General features: G+C 37.2%; 1 protein-coding gene across 1 annotated transcript in view; it reads right to left on the reverse strand.

The window, feature by feature from the left end:
- The window catches only part of LOC149247867 (uncharacterized protein At2g24330-like), a 41,257-nt gene extending 19,006 nt beyond the window's left edge, over window positions 1-22,251 (reverse strand). The window contains exons 1-3 of the mRNA XM_089458308.1: window positions 21,870-22,251; window positions 14,531-14,795; window positions 12,712-12,856 (exon numbers count right to left, since the gene is read on the reverse strand). Coding sequence (XP_089314434.1) covers window positions 12,712-12,856; window positions 14,531-14,791 — 406 coding nt within the window. The 5' untranslated portion in view covers window positions 14,792-14,795; window positions 21,870-22,251. The remainder of the gene's footprint in view (window positions 1-12,711; window positions 12,857-14,530; window positions 14,796-21,869) is intronic.
- Window positions 22,252-22,543: the final 292 nt, after the last annotated feature.

A 22,543-nucleotide genomic window follows, 5' to 3' on the forward strand; every position in this document is an offset into this window, starting at 1 on the left:
AAATGGTCCAGAGAGCATCAAGGCCCAGAGTGCTCCCCCAGATTATCAAGAGGTACTTGGCTAGTGGGTGGAGCGAGTGCCTTTAGCATCGGGCAAGTGTTTTACCATTCAATTGGCATGCAAGAATGGTAATTGCCCAAGTTTCACCATAGGTCACATGTGTTGACCAAGTTCTAGGTGATGACTTGGATAACTGGTGACCCAAGACTAGTCTTGATCCCAGAAGGGCAAACAGTAGTTGGCTAATTGGACCCCAAAAGGCCTTTGGCCAATGCGTGACTAAATCCATTTGCAAAGGAGATGTGACTAGTGGGTAACTAGATAACTTTGCATGATGTTGATGCAGAATGCTTTCCATGTGCTTTTGGTATAGAACTAAGTTGGATTCATCAACATAGCTAGCTCATTTAACCTTTTCTTGGAATAGAGAAATTTTTCAACAAGAGTTCATCTAAAGAAGTAAAAAAGAATACCTCCCTAGCTAAGAGGGAGTGTTGAATTTTAGTACCTACAGTTGATATTCATCACTGAATTAACCCACAAAATTTTAAAAGAATGGAAATATAAATTTGATGACAAGTTGGCTCCAAATTAAAATTCAAATTTTGCCTCCAAGATCAAGTTGGCTAGCCCTAAAGACACTCCTATTCGAGCTCATTCAACCACTATATATTGCCAATCAACTTCCTCACTTGAAGACCAATTCAGATTACCACAAGATCTTTTGTTTTCTATTCACGCGTGTGAAGGAGAGAGGAGAGAAGCAGATTGAAGTTTGACCAAGTTTGACCAGCGAAGTTTGACTAGCCTTTGACTCGTGTTGACCAATAGTTTTACTAAGTTTTTTGTGGAGCAATTTGACCAAAATTCAAAGGGTATTTGACCATAGGCCTGAGGCAGTTTGAGCACAGTTGACTAGGTCTTTTGAGGCAATTGCAGGAGGCCAAAATTTGGCCTGTTTACGAGAGTTGACCAAATTTCAGAAGAAGTGCATGAGGCTGAAAATGTGGTATGTTTGACTAGGTTTGACTCATTGGATAATTGTGATTAGTTTGACCTTACTTGACTGGAAAAATCAAATTGTATCTCTTGTTGAATTGGACAATTTCTCTAAGAAAAGGTTGTCAGGATTTTCCATAGTTAGGGTTTTCCCAAGGTAAAATTTTGTCTCTTGTGATTGGTTGTCTCTTCATGATCCTACTGTCATTATTTCTTTTCTGTTGAGATTCTCTATGTACAATTGCTTGATGATGAATGTGACACAAGAAAAAATAATTAAAATATCATTGGACGTAATTATCAGACTAGAAAACTAGGCATGCATTGTGTTTGAAGAGAGAGTTGTAGAGTAAGTGCTAATTTTAGGTATGTTCTATGCTTAGAGCAATTTATTTCAATTTTAACAGTTAGCTCGATATCTTTTCCAGATTAGCAATCACATCAGCATAATAGTAAATTGCACAAAGAACATAAACATAAATCGCAGAAGACAAGCCAAGACAAGAGGACACAAGATGTGGCGCTAGCCAGGGACAAACCCTAATGTGGGGAAACCCTTGATCAATTCTTCTTATATGTTATTCAATAGTTCAATAGAGAGAGAGAGAGAGATAGTACATTTACAACAAAAGTCAACATTTTGACTTATCCAAATAAGAGCATAGATCATCTCTAAGAAGATGATACATGAGGTAGTTGAATTCAGTTGAAGACATGCTGCTTCAACTGATTCTCCAAGGTGACTCTATCACTATGTTGCACCTATCATTGTGTTGCTCCTCATCATCATGTTGCACCTCACTGTGTTGCACCATGATGCACCTCATCATCACTATGTTGCACCTCATCATGCTTCACTAAACACGATTGTACCCATCACTGTATTATTGAGTTCTTCATTGCACTATGTTGCACTGTACTTGCAGCTCCCATTGATGTACCAATGCTGCACCATGTACCATTGACCACCATGCTGCTCCATAACTTCTGTCATGCTGCCACACTACCTTAGTTGCTGGCTATGGCCTATAGACTATGATCCCTTAGATAGACTATGATCCCACAGTCCTAGGAAACACATAATGATGTCATCAATATGTACACTGCTCATCTGTGTGTTATAGGAGCTTCTATTCATCAAAGGTATGGGTAGCGGTTCCTTTATCTAAAGTTTAAACTGCTGATAAGAACCTTTTGCAACAGCACATAGGATCTCCTCATCTGAAGAGACCTCTCCCTTCAACGTGGTTGGTCTTTAGGACAGCGAACAAGGTGTGCACCTAAAACACAACAATGCCTCTTTCTTACAACAGATAGGCGGTGTAGAAGACTGCGTTTGTTGTTGTTCCTTACTGTGACTGGTTAGGGCACCCATGTGCTACAACAACCCTCAAACAGTCACCTAAAACATCCCTCAAAGACTGTGGCCTTATCAAGGAAGGGTCTCCTCCATTCGTGTCGCTATTCTAGGCACTTTTCAGCCCAAGAAGCCTCCACGCTATCCCTATTTTAGTTAGGCAAGGCCTGCGGCCTACCACAAGGATTGTTGTCACCTATAGCCAACCAAAACAGTGTCACCCTTACCTTGAAGCTGCCCACAAACAGTCCGCAATTCTCCTTACCTAACTCGGCCTCTCTGTAGCATGGAACAACCCTCCACGTAGTCACCAAGAGGCTCTAATAGCCCTAAAACATCCACGTTGTCCATACCTTCTTTGCTAGTTAGGGCAGCGAGTTAGGGAGCCTCTTTACTGCCTCTTTCCAAGTGTCGAAGGGCTGTCTCAAACAGCGTATAGATTAGGGCATCTAGGGTATGATAAGACTGCATTCAGGGTCAATTGTTAGGCCTCCTTCACCATGCTAGATCTCCCTTTGAACTGCGGCCAAACCTTCACAAGACTTGCGGCTAGGGCATCCTTCTTTTACAGCGAATAGGGTCTCCTTCTAGACCTGCATTTAGGGCTTCCTCGTAGACTTCTCTTCCACTAAAACCCAAAACAAGTGGAGAGAAATCAAGAGTGAAGTGTGTCCAAATGACTATCAAGTCACCTCCTTTTAAACTAAAACGTTGAGCACACATGGGGGTTATTTGGTTGTTGACCGACCTTGACGAATTGTCCCATAACACAAATAAATTCATACCTCCATGAATACTTATCGGAATCGAATGATCTTTAAATCAATCCTACACCTCTCGATGAGAGGGATCCAAGAAAAAAATCAGCTGCCATAAATAAGATGACCCACATGGAGTTTGGCCCTAGTTGCCAAATGACTATCAAGTCACCTCCTTTTAAACTAAAACGTTGAGCACACATGGGGGTTATTTGGTTGTTGACCGACCTTGACGAATTGTCCCATAACACAAATAAATTCATACCTCCATGAATACTTATCGGAATCGAATGATCTTTAAATCAATCCTACACCTCTCGATGAGAGGGATCCAAGAAAAAAATCAGCTGCCATAAATAAGATGACCCACATGGAGTTTGGCCCTAGTTGCCAATTTTAACAGTAAGCAAACACGAAATCTCATTACCACTTGTTTAAATCAATATTCACTGCAAAGGAGCTAAGGTATCTTTCAAATCACATTATCCAGTTGTCTGAATCATCACTGAAATGAGACAAGGTATATGAATTCCAGGGATTCCCAAAGAGCAACCAGCAGCTCAAATTCTTTATGCTAACACTGTGGAACTAGAGGGGATGGATTCAACGGAGATCATAACCTTGTGTTGTGTTTTGCTAAGTGGAAGAGATTTCTCACTGTTTGAATAATGGGTGAGACACCTAGAGAGGCTTTCCAAGAGGGAAAGCATTGTAGGTGTCTAGTTATGGCTTATATTCTTGAGTGTTGTGGGTTGGGATGGATGAGAAATAAATCTGACAGTCATCCTTCGTCCCTGTGGTCTCATAACCCAGTTTGGGGGTGGCATTTACAGCAGATGCCTATGGTTGGGCAGTTGATCACTCATTTATAACCAATTTGACGGATACATCCATGGCAAAGATGAGTGATTATCATCGTTCTCATGCCAATTATCTCTCTTTTGTATCATTGCTATATAATTTCCTTGACATGTGTTGCTTATGTGATTTATGTTAAGGGAAATGGCTCAAATTGATGGATATGATGTTGATCACTATGTTTCTTAATCTGGGTTGGATCCATATTATGTTTTATATTTATGCAATGTATTCTGCCTTGATTTTAAATATTGAAATTGTTTTGTTGTTGTTGAAGGCCAGATTGGTCCACAGCTGAAAATTTGTTTTGTAAATGAAGAAATATTGAATCGACTGCCCCAACAGCTAAGGCAGGCATCCATGTAACATTGACGAGAAGTTATCCATCGATTATGCATCTCCTCACCCCTGACTTATGGATTCTGGCTGCCTTGTCTCTTCATTTTCTTACCTTTTCATTTTCTGTTGTACTTGAACATAAATAGTGCTTCGCCAGTTCACCCTCTTGTATGAAGCTTATGGCACATCAGCATAACACACATCTTGCAGAGAGTACTAACACCATGGATCTCGAACAGTATTGAATACAATCTGTGTTTACGGTTTCACTGTTTGTGTTATGCTCATTTTGATGCTATAAACTATTTAATCTTTGTTACAAGTGCATTGTCCAACGGATACTAACCAGTGTTATAAGGACCGAACCGGACGGACCGGTTCAGACCGGTCCAACCGTTTTGAGCCAAAAAACAGTTCGAACTGGTGACTTGAACTGTTTTTGTCCGGTTTGGTACAGTAAAGCCCCGTAGAATGCAGCAAGTGGGGCCTGTTATTCTTTTTCTCTTTTAATGTTTGTCTTAGCTGAGCACTAGCCCATAATAGGTGCCTAATATTCAAGCACATGGCCCTACTATTGCTATGAAATTCATGGTAATGTTTAAGAATTTATGTGAAAGGATAAAAATGAAAGATAAAGGAGAATGTGTCACTTTTACTTAAATTCTTAAACATTACCATGAAATGACTCGGGATGTTTGAGAGTGGTTTTGAGTCTTTTGACCTCATTAGATTTCATATGGAGAAAGTAGAATTGTAGATCTCACTCAAAATCCAGCAGACTTAACAGTTTTACAGGATTTCAGGATGGGATTGCAACACTACATTGGATTTTTTCATGTACGATGGCATGGAACTAGTATTTAATCAAGAGCACCAAGCCCTGTACATACCTTGATGTTAGTGGCATTGCTTGTTGAACTCCTCTTTTAGGACCCTACTAAAAAGAATACCCATTACTCAAACAAAATCTTGACTTGACATGCTAAGATTTTTCTATCTTATTTTAATGCTTAGAGGGTGATATTGATGACGAAGATTCCAATATAGGCAATGATTTTGATGATATGTAGGTATTTGTTGTAGCATAAAAAAATTTGGATGCTAGAGGCCATGTGGATCTTGTTTGCTAATATATTTTTGGTTTAGAGATAGATTGCACTTGGTGCTATTTTGGTTATGTGCACCCTTACATGCTATATAAATGAAAACTTTAGCTTATTTTTGTATAAATGTTTTGGATTCATACAGATACACATGAATATATATGTTTTTCTTTAACATTTGAATATTTTATGTGTTTTTCGTTGACTGGTTTTTTGGTCTGGTTTTTTACCGATTTCCATACGGTTTTGACCGGTTCCCGGTCCGGGGCATCTACCGGTCCAGTTCTGATAACTATGATACTAACTAAATCCATATCAATGGTACCAGACCTTTCTACAATTCTGTGCATGCCTCCTCTAGGCTCTAACAAGGTCTTCCAACACATGACTCATCTAACTACCTTCGTAACCAGTCTAGAAAACCTTGAATGGCAAAAGAATTTTGATTAAGAGATCCTATCAAGTTGCTTCTCAAATGAGGCCCTGGAGACATAAAGAAATGAGATGGCATGACCCATCTTACTACCTTCCTTACCACTCTATACAACCTTGAATGGAAATAGAATTTGGAGCAAGAGATCCTATCAAGTTGCTTCTCAAATGAGGCCCTGAAGACATAAAGAAATGAGATGTTCAAATAAGTTGCTCAATTCCACAATGAATTCCCACTGCTGCAGGTGCATCTTCTTTGGCAAACTCTTCACAAGAAATATGCCATTCAATGTACATGTAAACTTCGATATTCCCCAAGTTGCTCAATACTACAATGAATTCCCACAGCTGCAGGTGCATCTTCTTTGGCAAACTCTTCACAAGAAATATGCCATTCAAGGTACATGTAAACATTGATATTCCCCAATTTGAAGGCAATTCGCTCAATTCTACAATGAATTCCCACTCTGCTGCAGGTGCATCTCTTTTGGCAAACTCTTCACAAGAAATATGCCATTCAAGGTACATGTAAACTTTGATATTCCCTGATTTGAAGGAAAGACAGAGGTAGAAGCCTTAGAAAAGTGGCTCAGTAAAAATAAAGTGTATTTTTCTGCCAATAGTTTTTAACTTTTCAGAAAAAGAGAAGGTTACATTTTCTCTTTTGAAGTCTGTTCCCCACATCAAACATTAGCAGGATAAATATTGTTCGGTAGAAGCCTTAGAAAAGTGGCTCAGTAAAAATGAAAGGTACTTCTCTACAAATAGTTTGTCAGGTAAAGAGAAGGTTACATTTTCTCTTTTGAAGTCAGTTCCTCTTGTCAAACATTAGTGGGACAAATATTGCTCATAAGGTTTAGGACCAAGAGGGAAGTCCCTTGTTCGACCACTCTAAAGAACCCAGTTGGGGGGATTTCATGGATGAACTTAAGGAGTAATACCTCACCGTGAAAAATTATGATGACTGATACACTAGGTGGGCACGGGTTTGCCAAGGTTGGGACAAGTATGTTCAAGAGCACACAAATGCCTTCTACAACTTGGCTAAAAAACTTGGCATCGGGGATAGCAAGTGGTTTTGGGTCCAAGTGCACAAAGTGGGAGTATTTTTTAGAAGCGAAGCGTCGAGTGTGCTATTTTCCAAAAAACCTTGGAAGCTAAGCAACCCAAAAGAATCCATAATGAGTGTGTGTGTGTTCAGAAAAACCATCCAAAATGCCAAATTAGTTGCAAAATATATGAAAATATACATATTTGTACATAAATCAAGATAGAAATGACATCCATAGTACATTAATAATTAATTATTCGAGCATCAACCATCTAGATTCCAACAATTACAAGCAAACATCAAATTTTTAAACATATAATAGAAATTAGACCATTAAATCATTGAAATAGCTTATCTAGCAAATAAACAATTGTCAACATGACCAAATAGTAATGTTTACAACATAGGCCATCTACACACTAAAGTAGAATGACTGAAAAGTCCAAATTCAAAACACTAATCTACCATATATGACAAATAAAGGAGTGAATCTATCTACTATTCTCTCCTCCTTACACCACCACAACGGAAATTGTGCTGAAAACATGTGCCAAACCACGAGAAGTGTGCCAAAATTGTGTGCTGGACTGCGGGAAGTGTTCCAGACTAGAGGAAGTGTGCCAAAACCATGTGTCCAACTGTGGACCCATCTACCAAACCGTGTACAAAGCCATCACAGTTCCATAGTGGCCAGAAACATGGAAAGAAACAAGAAGCATGGTTCCAAAACATGTATATAACCATGACAACGGTACAATGATACAATATACTAAATGAGTTTGTCCAAGACGGGAAAAGTGGACAACTTAAGAACCTATCATGACTTGGATCTCCCATGTTCCTTTGGGCAGAAGCATGTTACGCTACAATCTACATATTGAATAAATGTCCTCACAAAATATTGAAGAACAAAACTCCAAAAGAAGCCTTCATTGGGGAGAAACCAACTATTTCACACTTTTAGGTGTTTGGGAGTTCTATTGACATTCATTTCTAGAGGAGAAGAGGATGAAGCTTGAACCCTCTAGTTTGAGGGTAATCTAGTTGGCTACAGTGAGTCCTCTGACGCTTTTACAAGATCTAGATGTTCAAACTCAAAGAGATAGTAATATGTCAAGATGCAAAGGTTGATAAGGATGTGTGGTCTTCCATAGTCTAGTTGTTCCCAACAGAGATTTAGGAGGGCACAATACTTTCTACCCTAATTGTTGATCCACGGGTTCCAAGGAGTTCAGGCTTGAGACATACAAATTCCAATAACAAAATCAGAGATAGCCTTACCACCCAATACAATTAGGAGGCTTAGGTGGCTTACATAGAGATTGTTGGAGGCAAAGGAGCAAGTTGGTGCTCTAAAGACCTTTTTTCTAGTAAGCCATCCTTTAAAGAAATTTCCTAGTTATATTGCACCGATGCCTTCCATCATTGATAAAGAGCCTTTTAGCTTTGTAAACATGACACTACATTCATAGAACATTCTATTACAAAGCTCCTCTCTCTTCAAAAGTTGAAACACAATGGCCTAGCTACAGGAAGCTACAATGGAACCACAAAACCCTTGACAGATGGATTTTATGCTAGCGAGTTCCCCATCTCAAAGGAGAAATATACTTCTACGTTAGCAATGAAGGGTTTTATGCTTTTTGCTTTCAACTAAAATAAAGAGATTTTGTAATTCAAGAACGGGCCTTTGTCATGTGGTATGTGTTCTCTACCTCAACAAATGCCTTAGATTTTGAATGGAAAGCAGAAGTTCACAAGAACTTTTGTAGGTAAGGCTTCCCCGCCTCCCTTTGACTCTTTGGGATGATGAAACTTTTAGAAGCAATTGGTAATCAACTTGAAAGGTAACTTGACAAAGGATAATCGAGACCAAGTATGTTCCCCTGCACCAAGATCTCTATAGAAGTTAAACTAAGGGAAGACTTACCAGAAGTGATTGATATTTGGATAGTTAATTAGACAACTATTCAAATACTTGTTCGTTTGCAAGTTAAATGGGTGGCATGAATATCGACACTTTGTAAATAACTTTGCAAGGAAGATCATTCAACTTGTACCAAATCAACACCATTAGATGCAAAATAGTAGTAGGATTTCCAAAATGTGGTCATAATACAAATTTGGGAAAACTTACCACAGTTATGGTGTTTTTAAATCTCATGTCCACCTACATGAGTTAGTTGGAGCATTTATTCAAGGCACACTTATTCCTTGAACATGTTTATGGCCACATGTGTGTGTTGTTGAGATTGTTAGAGCATTCTTTAAAGTACACACTTCTCTCCTTGGACAATGGACCATGCATGTGAGTTATTTGTGCTATTTTAAGGAGATTAGTTGTGGTTTGACCTCATCTATGTGCCACCTTGGAAAGGAGTAAGGTTCCCTCCCTCTCCCTCGTATTCCTCTCATGTCATCTGCCTTCAAGATCACAACACATCCTATATCATTTGCTTAGGTGTCTCTATAGACAATCTTGGGTAAGGAGCCACCTTATTGTTGCTTTGAGTTATGGATCTAGATGAACCCTCTCCCTCATAACCTTGTAGATTTAATCATCAAACTTAAGGGTACACCCATTCACATCGCTTGTTTGTTTGTTGGACCTTAAGTCATTAATTAAACCAATTTAAGGAGTTAATAGGGCACATCTTATGGCTACTTAAATCCCTTGATTTGCCCTCCTAAAATAGCTTAAATGACTCAACCCAAATAGATAGGCAATGGACTCCTTTTCATTCATCACACCAAACCCATATACCTTTTTTATTATTCATTTCATTGTTGCTAGGTTATCTTTACTCCCACTCATTACAACATGAAGTATGCATAGTGACCAAAAAAGAAATCCCTCCTCCACTAGGAGAGGAGTTTAGATAGAGGCTTAGTGCAGAGGGGAGCTAGTGAGGTGACAACAATGGCCAACCTTCTAAGTTCCACAAGGTTAATACCCTATCTTTACAACTTTATGCTAAACCCATATACCTTTTTTATTATTCATTTCATTGTTGCTAGGTTATCTTTACTCCCACTCATTACAACATGAAGTATGCATAGTGACCAAAAAAGAAATCCTCCCTTCACTAGGAGAGGATTTTAGATAGAGGCTTAGTGCAGAGGGGAGCTAGTGAGGTGACAACAATGGCCAACCTTCTAAGTTCCACAAGGTTAATACCCTATCTTTACAACTTTATGCTAAAGGTGTTGGTTTGCGTATTAACATACCTCATGCAATTTTTCACCTAAATTTAGATTTTCAATCATGTTTGATTTTGAAAATGTAATTGATTAAAAATGAATATTAATGCAATTATTCCTTCAAGCTTTAACAACGGGTGTATTTTTTTCCTCTCAAATTCACCCAAGACTTGTACCTATCCTCTTCCTCGCCCACTAGGGGGGAGTTGAACAAATAATTTTCAAAAAATTGGAGGTCGAAGTTAAATCCTCACTAATGCAAATCACCATTTATTGGTAGCTTTAATTTTTAACTCCAACTATTATCAATAGTGTGCCATGTTCCATTTAATTTTTTTTATAGCTTGGACTACCCAATTGACCTCACAATTGTTACTTCTTCATTGTCAAGCCCACATTGTGACTGCAATTTTCAATTTATTGTTTTCAGTTCGAGTTCGATATAAAGTGCCACTTCTGGAAACACCACAGATCCCCATGAGCATTGCTCAACTCCCAGCAAATCGATTGCAAGAACAACAGCATTAAAGCAAATCCTTCATGTGGACCCTTGCTAGCCAATAGCAAAAATGAATTGAACACAATTGATGATCCAACAACAGTAGCAACAACAGATTCAGGCCAAAAGATGCAAGATATTATGGGAACGTTTTGGCAGCCATCACCATTTAGTAATAAGCGCGACAGCAAACCCTGCAACATCACAATAACACTTCAAGCTTGACATGACACTTCCCATTACACATTGTAATGGAGCTATAAATGGGGAGACATTGACTCTTGGCTTCGCAATCAAATAACCTACTTCAAAACTAACTCTTCTAAAGGATGCACAACCGCAAAGTTCACATGGAAAAGCATGACCTTGCATGGTGGCAATCACAAAGCTAGTGCCTTACAACAACCATACCATAACACTAAGTGGAAGGCATGTATTCACACATGGAATTAGCAATGCAAACTTATCCAAGAAGATTCTGAAGGGTAACAAATCCTGACCATAATAAAAAATTGGGATGTGAAAACCTTCACCTTAATCCTAACAGGTATCAAGCTATGTTGTATGCGTTGGCGAACCCAGGGGTGGGGTTCTTGAACCCATCCCGAGTTCTCGTCCCCAGTTACCGTATTCGGGTACGGGTGCTTCTGAGAAGAACCCATAAGAACCGGGTTCTTCATTAAAAAAAATGGGTTCTTTTGTCTGGACGGGTTCTGGGAACCCTGATGATGGGTACTTGGAACCCCAAAATCGAGTTCTTTTGGGTTCTTTGGGGTTCATTTTAGTTTTTATTTTTAAAATTTTAATTAATTTAATAGACTTCCCCTAATATCCTAGGTAGCTAGTTCTTCATCTTGCAAGAGGAAATGGAGTACTTATGCCTTTATCCATTCAATAAAGAGAAATATGTTGGGCTCAAAGAAGGCAGAGAACTTAGTGTACATTCATAGCACACTTTGTCTCATATCTCAAAAAGACCCTGGGTACAAGGAGGGTCCTTTCAAGAGATGGGACCAATACACAGATGATGCTATGTGTGTGGACGAGGAGATACAACTAGATGGCCTTATTGAGCTACCTCCAGTTGCTATGGATGAGCAAGAGCCTCAAGATGAGAGTGATTCCTACCTGGAGAGCATGCTAACTGAAGATTTGAGTGATGCTGATGACATGGCTTGAGGAAGCCATTGTTCACTATTAGCTATTTTTATTTTAGTATTTTAAAATTTCCTAGTTCTTGTTTGGAGATGCCTTTAGACAAATTTTGAATGTCGTATGACAATGGACATATATCATGATTCTTATTAATATGTAAACTCCAATTTGCACTTGATATCAAACTAGAAATCTTGAAATTTCATTGTAAATGTTGAATGTTCAATGATGTGCATGTTTAAATATTTAAAGTTTAAATCATAAATATTTTAGTTTTCTTGTTTAAAGTTGAAACATATACAAATTCATATATATATATATATATATATATATATATATATATATATATATACATATATATATATATACATATATATATATATACATATATATATATATATATATATGATAATTTATAAAACATAATATTTATATATTATATATATAAATTATAAAATTCCCCCGACGAACCCACGCACCCTGTTTCAAAAAATGACGTCCCCATCCCCGTCCCCGAACCCACGTTTCCTGGCAACATAGGTATCAAGATATGTTAAATATTGGGTTGCAAGGGAATAAAGGGGTTATTGTATCGATTTAGTGTTCCACAGCCAAGCAGAGGAAGGAGGAAAATCTGTAACATCTTATTCATGACAAAGTGTCCATCCACTCCATAGTAAACATTTTTTTTCTTTGTAATTTGCACTGTAAATCTGCACAGCTGTCTATAAATCCACCAACCAATTGCAAGTAAAATTTATGGAAGGATTCAAGAAACTACAGACTAACAAAAGATTCAAAATAGATCCATAGCCATTAATCCTACATGTTAGATTGCCGACAAAAGAATAGAGAAAACAAAGGGCAACAGGCATATGCACACCATCATTCTGTTAAAACTTAAAACTTTAAAAGTAAATATCCAAGTAATTAACTTTGTTCAACAGTTATTTACTTACACATGCGAAAATAACCAGAGCATGTTGAATACAGAAGAGCAGAGAACCCTGGCAAAGCAAAGACAGGCAGTACTCGCAAGGCTCGCATTTGCCAAGTTAAATCCGGAGTCTTTGTTGACATTATAGCAATCACTATAGCAACAACCTGTAAAAATAAACCACAGACTTTGGTTCAATAGGTCAATTCGGTCTTTTTAAAAAGCAAATACAAATTATACAAATAATGCTTTGACAAAAACAATACACAGCTTCAAAAAATGTTTAAACAGGGGGGTTAAAACAATTTGCTATTTGACACTTACTCTGCAGGCTTTGGCAATGCATTAGGTAAAATCCATCACATTAATGATTAATCTAGTCAATGATTATCTTTAAATGCCGCATTAAATATGCATAAAAGGTCATTATATACTATGTTGGTTTTGAAGCTAGCAATTTTCTATTCCCATCCACTAGAGCTGTGAAAAGGGTTCTACATCTTGAACTCGAATTTCTTCAACCTTCAGACTCCATGCTCAAACTAGAAATGTGCATCCATGGTGCAGACAAAGAAAAACAATATAAAAAATCTTTACATGAAAAAGGGTCAATATGGGGTATGAATGATGAAAAAGTTTATGACAGATCAATCGTAAGATGGGAAAACTGAAGAGAACATGTACAAAAAGCTGTTGTTTCTATTGTTTCAAGAATCTTCTTAAGAGAGGCACTTGCATCAAAGTGATACGCTCCCCGCATGTGTTCTCCCACATGTGACCTCGAATGTGACCTCGATAGGCACAAGTCATTCCAAGAAATCTTTCTGAAAACAATTTCTAAATGCATCTCATGTCTTCAATGCCATTTTGTTAGGCTCATGCTTAGGCATGTTTAGCAGGTACTGCAATTATAAAAATGGACAAAAAAACATAATTTTCCTTTAGGCTTGTATCTCCAATAACATGTAAATATGCTAACAGTAGCCTACCAAAGAAAGAGCCGAAACACGTGGAACAAAGTGAGAAGCATATTCATCCAATTTTCAATAGAAATCTTTGGGTAACACACATGCATAGCAAGTATCTACGTTACCCAAAATGAGAAATGGTAAGGATATGAAAGGAACAAGAAACAGGGTTAGATGGTTTCAGGAGATGAGAAAAGTGAATCCCACCCCCCTGGTGTATATTATGCATATATAATTGTTCAGAATTGTAGTAATGTAGTGTCAAGATAGGAGAACAGGAACGAGAACAGAGTAAGAAATGAGTCTCCCGACCATGTTTCTGGTAACATGGGCTAGTACTACTCTGAGAAAAAAGATTCCCCATGAAAAATAGATCTCAAGTATTGACTTAAACAAATAGAGTTATCATATCATATCCTCATATTGATCTGACATAAAATGCGAGCTAACCCTACTGTAGAACTAAATAAAATGATGAAATGAATAGCAGAGGCATAAGGAAGCTGATGGCAAGGAAATTTTGGGTAATGGGGGAATTGGTACACTAGTGTCAGGTGATGAAAAATAGACTGGGATTCTGGTAACCGGATTAGTGCAGATGGTAATAATTTGGGGTTATGCTTATGTAAATGTCTAAAACTGCAGGACTGTAGACCTGAAATTTATTTATATAGACAGTTTCTTTTGTTCCTAGAAAAAAAATATATTTTATGTAATATATATTCTTCCAAAAGAGAAATTGTCACATATAAAGATAAAAATAGGCAGTTGGAATCAGTCTTCAAATAAAAATTAGGAACATGTTTGCAAGTAAGAAAATGTCAATACATTTAATATTATCTAGTCTAGAGATTTTTCAAAATATCGGCACACCTCACAGATGACAGGGTATATTATAAGAGCTCGAGCAAGCTTGCGCCAAGTTTCAGATCGCCTCTTTGTCCTAGCATGAACAGAAGCTTCTTCTTTGGAAAGGTGTTGCAATCTCTTCTCAAAATCCTCATTGCTACTCCTAAAAATTCCATTCCAGATACGAGAGAGAATGCTCTTTCGGGGTTGTGATTTTAAAGCATTTGTAGCAGGCACTGGCTGTGTGTTCTCGGTAACAGCATTCTCTACCTCAGATTGCGCCATAAATCTGCAAAATGCCACAGCCTTCAAATGTGTAACATGTTTTATTTAAGACATCAAAATTATGAGGAACAGTTATATCCCTTATTGACTATCTATAAATATTATACATCCATCTAGTACACACTACCTACAGTATCATCCAGCTTGAGGTCATATACCATACTTTGTCCTAAATTATGGCAAAAACTTCAAGATTTCAACAAGTTACATAGTTAAGCCATTAAAATTTGTAGAACATGAACCTAATTTTTTTTCAAATTGAAATACACACTAGCAGATTAGTTCCAATCCAACCAGAAATTATACTTACATTATGATGCAAAAAATTGTAATAATGGATATCCACAATTCATAGTAGTTAAGTTGTAAATAGTATCCAATCCAACCAAGTTAATGAAATCAATTTTGAGCTGCAAAGCATTAAATGCAAGGAATGTTGCAGACAATGGACCAATGTTAAAGTAACTTACAAAGTCAGATGGATATAATTTTGCAAGTTAATATACTTGGATTAGTGGCATTTCAGAGACAACTGTCATTTTAAGAAAACTGAAAGAGGATGTATGTGGCATGATAACAAAAGGAGATCTAAACTGGACAAGGATGATATAACCTGTATATGGTGTAGGGGTGGGGAGATAAGGAAGGCATTATGCATGCCTCTTCATGCTACAGGTGGCATACCTTTCAAATGATGATGGCATGTGCAATTAGGGGTGGGAAGGGCAAGGGAGGTTACCTCAACCTACACCCTCAGTGCTTCAAGTGGGTTTCCATTTACTCCAGTCCCTGCAAGCATTATCATTTTGTGTGGGCAAAGAATGCATGACACCAAGCAATCCATTACCGAAATGATCACCGAGGGAGCTTATGCAAAGGCTTTGCAAGAAAGGTATGTCTCTTGTTTCAATGGTTTGTATTTCATGGTTGTTTATGTAGCTACTTTAGGCAGCACCAAGATATCCTCTGATTTAGGCTGAAGCTGTGACTAGAATTTTCAAAAATCCCTCCCAGTGCAATCTTCTTATCTGGTCAGTGCATTGCAAGAGAAGTAAAATAGGGGACTGGTTCAAAGTGGCAGCATTTACAGTGAAACCAACAGACAAAGATGACAAGGTTTACAGTGAACAGGGGAAGGTGGTTGTTTTTTCTATTGAAGAAAGCTGACCTTTTTAGTTCAGGTTGAAGAATTCAATCCTGAGATACGTTCTAAAAGAACAAGAAGGGGATTCAAGGTTCACTCCAGTCTTTTGTTTGTGATCTTAGAAGGGAACAAAATCAATTTCCAAGCATAAATGGCCAACTTGATGAAGGGAAATCAGCAATGGCAGGTAGCAAAACATTGACAGCTACTGCTGTTAAGATCCCAATAGTGTCTGTGAGTGTGTCTGAAATTTGAATGTATTGTGGATGTACAGGCTTTGATCTACTGATTACTTTCAGAAGCAGGGATAAAAGGGGTGATAGCTCTGATGTTTAAATGCATGCCAAAGAGACATCTGCATCATACAGTACATTGTAACCTTGGTCACTTGGGGATGAAACTGTCAGTGGTTACCTTTTTTATTATAGAATTCATAGCACTGGAACTGACAGGTCACATCTCAGCTATTCCGATTGAATAGTCTGTTTAAAAGCATAATTTACCTTGAAGGAGCAAGAAAACAAAATAGTAAATACCCTATTATTCTGTAAGCTTTATTTTCCATAAAATGTTCATTTTTCCATATATCTCATATGCATTCAGATATAACAGGGAAAAACTTTCAAGTATTATAGTATGAGCATCTGTATTTCTAAATACTACCAAATAAGATTCTGTATAATTGCTTAGACTATTTCAATCAAAGATATATCTTAAACATCAAGAAGCCAAAATTGATGGTTATTATATCTGAATTTCCATGCTTTTGAGTGTATGTCTATTTTTAAAAATACATGCTCCTTTAGATTAGATTTATCATAGAGAAGACGGTCCATGCAGTTATGATAATTGAATATAAGATTAGTTGGATGATGAAAGATGATTTAGCATGCAATATGTAATTAGCGTACAATGCACTTGCATGTCAATCTTTAACGATAGGAAGGCCATTATTATTATTATAAAAAATTATATGTACTTCAATATATAAAATGAAAAAAACCTTATTACATTCAGCACTATTATAATGTGTGGTTTATTGTACTTTTATTGTGCTCAGTGATTATCCACTCCATTTCTCTCAAGTTCCCATTTTCCTCGCATTGTATCAGAGCTAGTCAGGATTAGAGAGAGAATGTCTTGCACTGCAGATTTGAAAGTTGTAAAGCTCTTTCAACAAAGAATTTTCTTAAAGATTAATTCAGTTTCCTAAAATAGCTGCAATGACTGCTGAGCAAAGAGCGGTCAAGAAATTTGACAGATTAATGGCACACAAGCAAAAACCTGGAATTGGAGACGCATCAGTGAAATGGGAGCAAAAAGATAGCGAAGGCTTGGCCACAGAATATTACAACAAAAGGTTTTTTCTTTAATGGAGGTTCTTTCAACTAAAGACATCCAAAGGATTGTCAGCGGATTCCCATTCAGCAACTCCAAATCATTGCTAAATGAATTATCTGTAATTGAGTGTAAGGTTTCAGAAGAAGACAACACTTTCATTCTTCCAGGGAGTCCTCTAGATTTCTAAGAAAGCTCGGTAGTCTGTTTAGGAGCTTGAGTTGGACTCGCACTTCAAAAATTATCGATTCACAGTTATAGGAGGTGAGAAGAAAAGACAAAGGATCTGAAATTGAATCTGTGCATAAAATAGAGTTGTTCCTACAGCAAGGAATAAAAAAAGGTGTTTCTTCTGCAAGAAGGGTGGAGTCTGAACAGCATAAAAGAAACTGTTGGAAAAGTGTAGCTAATAAGAAATCCAAGGAAAAAAATAGCATGCATTTAAATTACAAACGTTGATGGAGTTTCTGATTATGACTATGTCCCTAAACGACTGTAATGATACCAACTTCTGGTATGATGATTCAGGAGCCTCTTGTCATATGTCTCTTCACAGCGACATTTGTTAAAGATATAGAGCTCCTAGCAATCAAAGGGTCGAGCTGGGAATTGACTCTTGCCAAGAAATCAGTGGTTAAGGTATTGTTGAAGTCTAATTTTCCAATGCAGTAAGCAGACACTCATAATGTCTTGCATGTGCCAGCACTAACAAAAAAAAATATTGTCTGTCAGAAAAATAGCAGATGTTGGCATTCAAACAGAGTTTGATGCAAACTTCAAATACCTGTCTTCAAACCTTACTAGGGAGAGTGGTGGCTAGAGGAGCATATGATAGATCATAGAAGCTTATATAAGTTTTGCTCCTACGCATCCAAGGCACAAGATAATAAGTAATACTTCTTTACTTCTGAAAAGATAATAAGTAATACTTCTGAAAAGGTAATAATGATTTCTGACAGCAAATGCACATAGGCTTGTTAGTAAGAAAAGTCTTAAACTAATGAGAAAAACTACGATCATCTTAGATCTAGACTTTGGTGTGGATTTTGAATACCTGTAAGACCCATGTGCTTGGAAAAAAAGAAAGGGAGAAAGTTCCAAAGGATGGAGGTTCAGGAGCACAAGCACTCTTAGAGATGGTGTACATTTGGCAGAAAATAGATGTCAAAAGCAAGAAATGCACCTTTCTTGGATATGTCACTGTTGTTAAGCATGCAAATTACATGATCCCATAAAACAATCAGGGATCGTTCTGTAAGCTTCAGAAATATTTATATAGGCTCAAGCAATCTACAAGATCCAGGCATCATCAAATTAACAAAACTCATCAGTTCAGCCAAAAAACCACAACCCAATGCACCAATATAAGGCTTTATAGCCGCACACAATGAGGGATCGTTCTGTACGCTTCAGAAAGATTTATATAGGCTCAAGCAATCTACAAGAGCCTGGCATCATCAAATTAACAAAACTCATCAGTTCAGCAAAAAAACCACAACCCAAACTCACAGGGAAAACTCTGATCCATGAGTACAATGTCAAGTTTTTCCCAAGTTTTTGTCACATCCAAGTTGTTCCCAAATGAAATGATATTATTTTTTCAATTATGTTTCTTGAGTTTTTCACCAAGCCAAGTTTTAAAACTTTGGAGAGAACATAGCATTTAGTTTTAAAAATGATCCAAAGGGAGACATCCCCTGCATTTTATGGATGCCCCTTACCATCCCCAAAGTGAAAGAACAGGTTGTGAGGATCCTTGAAAGCTGAGACATCCATGGAAGATGCCCCGATGTCTCCTGAGGGGAGGGGACAAAGCGGGGCAGGAAAATCCCAAATAAAAATAAGAAAGTGGATTTACAGAATTTGCATGTTGCAGTCCCACTCATAGAAGACTGATAAATGCAATCAGATTTGGTTCATTGTAAATAATTTCCTGAAGGCCTTCAACAGTTGCTTCCTTTGAATAAATTTATATTAGTGAAAGCTTTGGAGTGGCAATTATCTCAACAGATGAAATAATGAAGTGACTTTATAACACAGGTATATATATTGTTTCTATATTGAGCAGGCCCCCCATGTTTTGTGCCTTGTCATCCCCTAAAATTCGGGGGTGCTCTCTTACCATAGCCGAATCTCATTCCCCCATCCCCCTATCCCATAAATGTTATTAAATAGAGTTTCAACATGATGAATACTGGAGAAGTTCACTATTGCTTGGGCAGATGAATGGAAAGAAATATGAGCTCTCGTTTGTTTTATTATTTCATATCAATCAGCAGGCATATGTAAAAAGCACAATCAAGAGGTTTGGAATGTATAATTGGAAACCTGTTACTACGTTTATGGAAGTAAGATTAAAACTAACGTGTAAGATGTGCCACCAAAATGCTGAAGAGAAGCACAAAATGTTAGTGATTGCTTGTCAATCTATAGCCAATAGCCTCATGTATGTTATGGCTTGTACATAACCAGATATAACTTTGCTGTGAGAGCAATGAGTTTGTTATAGCCAATCCTAGAGTGTAACGTTGTGCAACTATAAATGAAAGATTTAAGTACTTCAAATCGACAACTGGTCATGGAATTTTCTTCTACAGGAACAGACCCTAAAACAAGTCTCTCCAAGTTGTTAGATATAGCAATGGCAATTGAACAGGTGATGGGGACAGGAGAAGCATCACCTAATAGATATTTCTTTCAATTTGATATTGGTACAATAATCTAGAAAGCAAGAAACAGTCAACTGCACTCTATAGCATTGAAGTTGAATACATGGATACCACATAGGCATTAAAATAAGTGGTATGGTTGACTGTTTACTTGGAGACTTAAAGTCATGAAAAAAGTAACCTCTCGTCATCTAATGTGATGATTAGAGTTGCATTACATTGACCAAGACTCCCCAGTTTCACAGAAAGACAAAAGATCTAGAAATACCTCATTTTGGGAGAAAAACCGAATGAGGAAGTTGAACTAGTGATGCATGGGAGAATTTAGTCTAATCATCTATTCCAGAGATCAACTATCTTACTCTTCAGTCTCCAAATTTGCCACAAACTTGCATTATAAATTACTACTGTTGCATAAAATTTTAAAAACGAATTCTCAATTTCCAATGCTTTCACTGTGTGCCCGTATCAGGATCTAAAATTTTGCAGTACGGAGAACATGCATGCTGGTATACTCATTAAAGGTAATAGCAGGAAGAAACTCTTTGTTATGTAAGCAGTAGATATGAATAGTAGGAAAGCGATAATTAGTAGAAGCTTGGTGATGTGGAATGTTGGGATTGCAACTGTACTGTCACGTTTTCTAAGTGTTTATTTTTAAGATACATACCCCTTTAGATTTTCCTTTATATTAGATTTATGTTAGAGAAGTTGGTGCACTGAGTAAGATTTAACGCTAGGATCAAATAGACCTGTTACAATTAATGATATAAGTGACAGATGACATCTCGGCTATTCAAAATGAATTATCAGTTAATGGCACATTTTAGTTTCAGCATGTAGAAGAAAAGAAGTTAGTGTCCTCCTAAAGTTTTATTTTACAACAAGTCTTATTTAGTTGTTTTACTCTATCCTAGGCAATCTAATACAATGTTGAGGGTAAATGCTCCCATGTTATATCCTGTCTATATCTGTACTTACAGATAATTCAGAATACGATTTTATGGAGTTTTAGGCACTATCTTGAACTCAGAATTCAAAATCGAAACCTCTTAGACATGGATACGGATACATAGCCAAGAGACCACGGATAGATGTTAAACACCATGATGTCTACCAGATCGTGCCCTCTATTGAGTACAGAGGACTTATACAATCGTTCTTTATGTATTGTTCATATTATTGAAGTATATCTACCTGTTTTTGGACTCCAAATATTTTGATCTGGAAGAATCATGATCTAGGAAGAGCATAAAATAGTTAGATGGCTTCATTGAGGTCGCAGTTTTTTTCAGAAAATGCTTTGAAATTCTATTAACATATACAAAGGATTTTTTACAAGTACACGAGGGCTATAAAACTACGTCTGGAGTCCCACTGCTGGATATCTGGTTTTGTTGCTATATTCCAATATAAACCTAGTGGTTTAAATTCTCACATAAAATCATATCCAAATGATTCCAAACTGTCAAAAAGTATAAAAATGTTAAACGGACATGCTTATTTGTTTATTCTAAGATTGTTAGCTAAAACGATGCGTCCATCCTAAACGTCAGCAAACACCTGGAAACTAAATCCTTGTAAATCAAACCTCCGCTTCTATGAATCCAACATTTTCAATCAATCAAACAGATGTCGCCATTGATTTGCAAATATTGAATCAAAAGAAAGCTAAATTGGACTCCCGACACGCAGGAAAAAATTCAAAAACATAAAAATCTATGAACAAAATAGAGCAGAGCGCCTTAAAATCGCGAGTTACACAGCAAATCTATGTAGTCTTTAACCATTTACGATGCAGAAACTCTTCAAATATCATTCAATTGCGAACATTTAAACAAAACCCCTGATCGGCAAATGCAAAGCAATACAATAATCGGAGTTTCTCAGAGCAAGAAAGAAGGCGATTCGGGGCCAAATTCTATACCGTGAAAATCAATGAAGCTCCGGCGCTTAAAAAGAGACCAAATCTGGACGAAATTGAGCGAAATTCAGATCTACTGGGATAAAAATCTGCACCAAAGAAGCTCGCGAGCCTTGTCTCTGCGGCAACGCGGCTTCGAGGTTACGGATGGATCCAAATCTTTATGTATACCGCTGCAACGTTCAAAACCTCGAAATGACCGGAAAAGATTGACGGGAAGGAAAAGTTCCGCAACGTGCGAGGCGTAGTTACTCGAAGCTCGATCGAACGTTTGTTGATCAGTTTTTGTAAATTTCTTTGATCCCACCCCTTCTCCAAGAAATTGGAAGATTAGGTCTGTACGCGCATCGGACATTCATTTTTGGTTTGTTTTAAATAAAGGGAACAATATAGTTAGAATGTTGTAAAGGTTATTTAGTAGAGAAAGGAAGCATATTTTTATTAATTTTTTCAAATAAAGCTAACCAAGATGTTGAAAAAGTAAATTAGTAAAGAATTGCCTCAGACTTTATGTTCGTAGAAGGTTATTTAGTAGAGAAAGGAAGCATATTTTTGTTAATTTTTTTAAATAAAGCTAACCAAGGTTATTTAGTAGAGAAAGGAAGCATATTTTTGTTAATTTTTTTAAATAAAGCTAACCATATATTTAAGATGTTGAAAAAGTAAATTAGTAAAGA

The sequence above is a fragment of the Pinus tabuliformis genome, chromosome 7, assembly GCF_031772625.1.
Source record: "Pinus tabuliformis cultivar Carrire ecotype Pingquan chromosome 7, CPIR1, whole genome shotgun sequence".
Classification (NCBI taxonomy): domain Eukaryota; kingdom Viridiplantae; phylum Streptophyta; class Pinopsida; order Pinales; family Pinaceae; genus Pinus; species Pinus tabuliformis.